Source organism: Pundamilia nyererei, unplaced genomic scaffold (assembly GCF_000239375.1).
Source record: "Pundamilia nyererei isolate P.nyererei 1_Seehausen unplaced genomic scaffold, PunNye1.0 scaffold00025, whole genome shotgun sequence".
NCBI lineage: Eukaryota > Metazoa > Chordata > Actinopteri > Cichliformes > Cichlidae > Pundamilia > Pundamilia nyererei.
The window spans coordinates 619716-625846 of record NW_005187426.1 but is presented as its reverse complement, the minus strand read 5'-3'; the positions used below and the strand labels follow the sequence as shown (position 1 = coordinate 625846).

Here is a 6131-nt window from a genome sequence, read left to right as displayed (position 1 = left end):
CTCACGTCGTTAACAAGAGCTGGTTTGGGATGCTGTGGATAACAGCGATGCTAATAGGGGCTGTAGTGCCTCATTGAATTAATTCAGCCAGAGATAAAATTAGAAACTTCGCCGGAGCTCGGGCTTCATTGAAACTGACGCCCCTGGATCAGATGCGGGGACCCTGGTGTAGCCGCGCCCATAGAGCGGCTGACGCGCTCACCGGAGGGAGTAATAAAAACCGAGATGAGCTCCTCAGAAGGGGTACGGAGATAAAACTGTGAGGGAACATTTGAGATTCTTCAGTTATTATTCAGAAGCTCAGCGCTGCACTGTGCCTGCTGCAGGGACATGGAGCCGCACCGGAATTTCGGACTTCCATAAAACGAGTGTACTTCGATTTGGTCACCGTCTGGAAAGTACAGTGATCTGCAACACCAAAATGTGAGGTTTTTTTTAAAATTTTATTTTATTGTACTTTAGTACTTATAAATGTATTTTTAATTGTTTTTGTTTTCAGGCACAGTGCTGTTTTTGACGCTGACTACGACTTCTAATTGTTGATTTACATTTTAAATGACACACATATTATTAGACGCATAAAAGCCACAGCTAAGTTGCATTTTTTGTGAGTGAGAGATGCTAAACTTTGTCTCATAAATATAATAAACTTAGTATTAGTATTATAGTAAGTATTTTTGACTCATAAAATTGATGCCATTGGGGTGTAATTATCTTGACTGGTTGTTGTTGATGCTGCTTCTATTCAGAGAAGATGGGTTGTTAGAAGAAGTCAGCGTCTTTCCACCTCAGTGAGCACATCCGAGAGATGTGCTCTATGCAGCAGACTGCTCCCTCTCTGTCACCGACTGTATTAATCACAGAACTAATATTTTTTAGTCCTATTATGCAAATCAATGCAGATAAATCTTGTGCATCAACTTCATGCATAAGCTCATGTATATTATATTTATGCTTGATCTCACTTTAGCAACTGCAGCCTCCACATGTAGCTGAGCAAAATGCTGGGTTCTTGGTGAGGGTCAGAAAATGAACGGCTCCTCCTGCTGTGATCCTGCAGCTGTCATGTACCAGCAGAGATCAGGACTTGACCTCAACGCCAGCTGTGAATGGCCAGATCCTCACTGTAACTGGACATCAGTGGACGGTGCTCTGCAGCTGCCTACTTTTTCCACTGCAGCGAAGATCAGAGTGATTGTTACCTTTATCCTGTGTGGCATATCCACTTTTTGCAATTTGGCTGTGCTTTGGGCTGCCAATGGGCACAAGCGTAAGTCCCATGTTAGAGTTCTGATAATCAACTTGACTGCAGCTGATCTCTTGGTTACCTTCATCGTGATGCCTGTAGATGCAGTGTGGAACATCACAGTTCAATGGCTGGCCGGCGACCTGGCCTGCAGATTCCTCATGTTCCTCAAGCTTCAGGCCATGTACTCCTGTGCCTTTGTCACAGTGGTGATTAGTCTGGACAGACAGTCGGCTATCCTCAACCCTCTGGGCATCGCTATGGTCCGGAAAAGGAACAGGGTCATGCTAATGGTGGCTTGGATCATGAGCGCCTTGCTCTCAATCCCACAGGTGAGACCAGAAGCCAAGACACATGATTATAGTTTGACAGACCATTTTTTAAGTAATTCAGAGAAGGTCTGAGTCATAGTAGTTACTTTAGTGCTGACCTTTTCTTCTGCAGATTCCTCATGCACTTCCTGTGCAAGTGCAACCTTCCTTGAATGATCCATAATCTATGGCAGTGGGCTGGCTATAGATCAGCTTTATAACTGGCTTTAGATGAAGATGAATATTGTGTCTCAGTCTTATAATACTGTAAAACTGTGGGCAAACAAATGTAAGAGAACATGAGATTGTGTTTTTACATTATTAATACATGATTAATCATTCTGTGTCCCAGGGTGTATTTACATCAGATGTGGTATTTTCTAGACACTGATGCATGAACTTCTGCTGTGGGCTTTAGGGGGGCATAAACCTTGGGGATTAATAGCTCTATCATTCAGATTTCTAAAAGATCAGGACCTGTTACCCTGGCTGTATGGCTTTTACCCTGTAAACAGCGTGGTAGTGAGTGCAGCCTGTAACACTTTTTCATTGTGGTGTAATGATAAACACAAATATAGCCCATCTTCTCTTCAAGCATGCTAGATGATTCTGCACAGGATTGCAAACATTTTGAAATGTGCAAGAATTCCTAAATGTGCTGATCATAAATAATAATTAATTGTAGAAAAGAAAGGATTACTTGCTTTATTGATTAGTTATTTTCCCAAACATTTACTGCTCACATGTTCTTAAACATGGACAGCTTTTCTTTCTCATATATGAATATAAGTGCAATATCTTTCGGTTTTGGGGCTTAAAGTAAGCTATGAAAATATTGTATTGTGTTGTCTGGAATGATATAGTTGGATATTTCACATTTTTAACTGATAGCGTTGGAACAAAAATGAGTAATTTTCAAAAATGAAATGATTAATTATCTGTAGACTTCAACTTCAAAGGGGCAATAATTATCATTTAGGTATTCTTAATGTAAATTCAACCCCTGTAAAAGTCTCAAGTAATTTTTGAAACTGTGACAAAGAGAGGTAGACGAAAGCAGTCTTCCCATTTATAGCAAGCAACTGTTTATTTTGCCACCAGATATGAAAACTGCTGCTATCAGACTTTACAAGCTGGTGGATAAAATAACATGTTGCTGACTTTACACTCCAAGCTGACCCATTTTAAAACATCTCTGCATAGGCACTTAAATGTGCTCTTGATAACTCATATAATGCTTTAAAAGTGTATCAGGCGTCTGTGTTTTTAGGCAGAGAAGTACTAGTACGCCTTACTAGCTAATGATCAATGTGCAGCTATAAAATACTTTGAAATAAAAATACCTAGTTTTTATAGGGATGTGTAGGTTGAATTTACACACTGTTTCCCATATTTTCAGAATAGCTTTTTGCTTTTATTGATATAAGAGAAACTACTTTTAGGTTGAGGACTGTGTGGTAAATCTTACATTCTTGTAATGTCTTTAAAGTAAATCGTTGTTTAGCTTCTACACAGGGTTAAAGTACTTAACACTGGGTGTTAAGTACTTTAACCCTGTGCAGTATTTTTAAATATTAAAGTAATAATAACCACTGCTTGGGTTTTCTGAACTTTTAAACTGATTCACATTTCAATCCTCTCCCCAAACCTAAAAATCTCTGGTACACTACTAATTGTCATTTCATGCTTACTGACTAAGGCATACTGGTCCATTTGGTCTAATCATTTGGATAATATTTTAATCTTCAAGCCAACGTTCAAATAAAAAAAAATATGTTGGATGACAGCTACTGCCTGCAAAATTCTAATTTTGTTTTGAATTTTTAATCCAACAGATGTTCATTTTCCATAATGTGACCATTACCTATCCAGCAAACTTCACTCAGTGCACCACCAGGGGAAGCTTCGTTACTCACTGGCAAGAAACTGCTTACAACATGTTTACCTTCTGTTGTCTCTTCCTGCTGCCGCTGGTTATTATGATTATTTGCTACACCAGGATCTTTATTCAGATCTCCAAACAGATGACAAAAAAGAACAGTAAGTGTCCAAGTAAATGGTAGTTGATCCAAACACAGGCAAAACTACAAGAACTAAAAAATATGTTCAAGCTAAAAGGTGCTCGCAACATTTAACTTCAGTATCACCAACTTCTGTTCAGGTTATGTTTTTCTTGTTTCATCGTATTCTTGTCATTTTGACCCATCAGCACACTCTCCCACCTTTTCTAGCTTGACCATTCCTACTTGCCATGCAGTCACCTTAACATCTCCGCCACCAGCAAAGATTATCTTTCTACTACCAGAGTAAATGTGAGAAAACACTGAAAATTTGACAAATGTGCATGTGAGAATGCAAATGTCCAATGTAGTGGAGCAGACGTTGGCTGGTCTCCCCAGTACAAAGTCTGTGTGATGTTAGTTGTGCTGGATAGACTGATGTATAAACTGTTGCAGTTAAAGAAAGAACATGATTCACAGCAGAAACGTATAAATGAAATGATAAAAGTGTGTTCTAAATGTACTTCTTCAAAGAAATGCTCGATGTATTTATTTGACATCAAATGTGTTCCTTTCTCTCCTATAGTGTCCTCCAGTGAGCCACATCTCCGCTGCTCAAAGAACAACATCCCAAAAGCAAGAATGAGAACTCTGAAAATGAGCATTGTTATTGTGATCTGCTTCATTGTGTGCTGGACTCCGTACTACCTGTTGGGTCTATGGTACTGGTTCTTCCCAGATGACCTGGAGGGAAAAGTCTCTCACTCTCTGACCCACATCCTATTCATCTTTGGTCTTTTTAATGCCTGCCTGGACCCCATCATATATGGCCTGTTCACCATACGCTTCCAGAAGGGGCTGAGAAACTGCTATCGCAAAGCCGCTGTAATGTCCAGCTTGGAGACTAATGCAGTAATAATGGAGTCCTTGAAATGTACTGGATCTGTCTTACCATCTAAAAGAGGCATGACCAGTGGTGAAAAGGACATCAGCTCTGAACAGGCTGAGGCAAAATCCACTGACAACAGCGTCTGACAGTGTTTAGTCGCAGGGAGAGGGGCAACATTGGCATTTCATTGTTTGGGCTGTTTGTTTACTGAACTTATTGTTTTTTACAATTACAACATGCATGTGTAGAATAAGTCTAAAGACACAATCTATCTATCACTTGTAGACAAATCATGTCCATGTGTCTGTGTAGCCTGTGTGATGCTTGAGGTTGTCTATATTAATTTAAGGTTACATATCTTCATTACCCAGTAAAACACGTTTACCGCTACATGATATGTTTAACTGGTTTTGAGCCTGCTATGTGAGCTATACATTCACCAAGATGTGCTAAAGGATACAACATTGAATAAATGATAGAAGATGCTGATTGGTTACTGAAGCGTGCTTCCTGAGTTCTGATGTAAAGGGTTTGTCGGAGCTTAAAAGTAATCGGAAGAGTCCTTCATGTGCAGATACAACTAAAGAAAGAGCTACAGATGCATACCAAATGTCAGTCGTGGTCTGAAATACGATGATTTCATTATGTATGTCACATGACATTTTCATGATGCATGATAGCTATGACAGACTTTTAATATCAGATGCCTGAAACTTACCAGAAAGTTCTATTATAGGACTATTTTAAAACAATTAGGTTTTGTCTCTTTATTTTTCTGCTAGAATTATTTTCACATCATATATTTAGGACATCATGTATAATGGTATCGTTGTGTAGTGGTTTTCACATTTGCCTAATGAGCAAAATATTCAGAGTTGATTCTGGGCGGCATCAGAAAGGGGATCCAGTGCAAAACTCAGACATGTGGAGCTACTCACTGCGGTGACCCATTGTGAACAAGGGAGCAGCTGAAACTAGTTTTCTATGCAGGACTATTACATGCACTTTTAATGAAGATTGTTAGGTTCCTTTGCATGAATAAGTTGGCTCAATTGGCTGGACTACGAAAAAGCTGATGAAACGGATCAACTGTTTCAACTTAAAGTTGTCAGAAATTGGCAGGAAAAAATTTTTTCCTTGTCTGTGGGTCCAAGAAATGTTTCAAAATGACTGCTTATCAAATATGTCAAGATATTTAAAAAAAAAAAAAAAAGGAAAAATCAGTTTAGAAAGAAATCTGTCACTGAAAATGTTTACTGAACATTAGCATTTTGTTTCATTAGACAAAAATATATTTGATTGACTTTCCTAACAAGCCTCCATTTCATAAAGGCAATAATTAAAATGCAATGGATCTAATGATTAGCATACAGTTTTTTCTGCTAATTATATAATTAATAAACTTATTCAAATTATTCTATGTTGTGTAATCACTAAGATTATTTCATGTAGCATCAGGTGGCTTCAACAGCTCAAACCCCGTCTCATAATATTCTGTTAAATGAGCCCTGAATACCAAACACAGTAGAGACAAAGCATTTTGACCATGCAATAGACAGGGCCACAAATCACAGCATGTTATTTTCCCCCTGCACAACAGAATGAGTGTCTCAAAAAATTGAATATGACACAACCTTCACACAAAATGTGATACTGTAGGACTGGCTAACAATTACGTTAAAGCA

General features: G+C 38.6%; 1 protein-coding gene across 1 annotated transcript; it reads left to right on the top strand.

Moving 5' to 3' along the window:
- The first annotated feature begins 1029 nt into the window (after nt 1-1029).
- Nucleotides 1030-4597, top strand: LOC102205592 (putative gonadotropin-releasing hormone II receptor). Its single transcript, XM_005727539.1, has 3 exons — nt 1030-1578; nt 3393-3597; nt 4144-4597. The coding sequence occupies exons 1-3, from the start codon at nt 1030-1032 to the stop codon at nt 4590-4592; spliced, it is 1203 nt and encodes a 400-aa protein (XP_005727596.1). The 3' UTR covers nt 4593-4597.
- The last annotated feature ends 1534 nt before the right edge of the window (nt 4598-6131 follow it).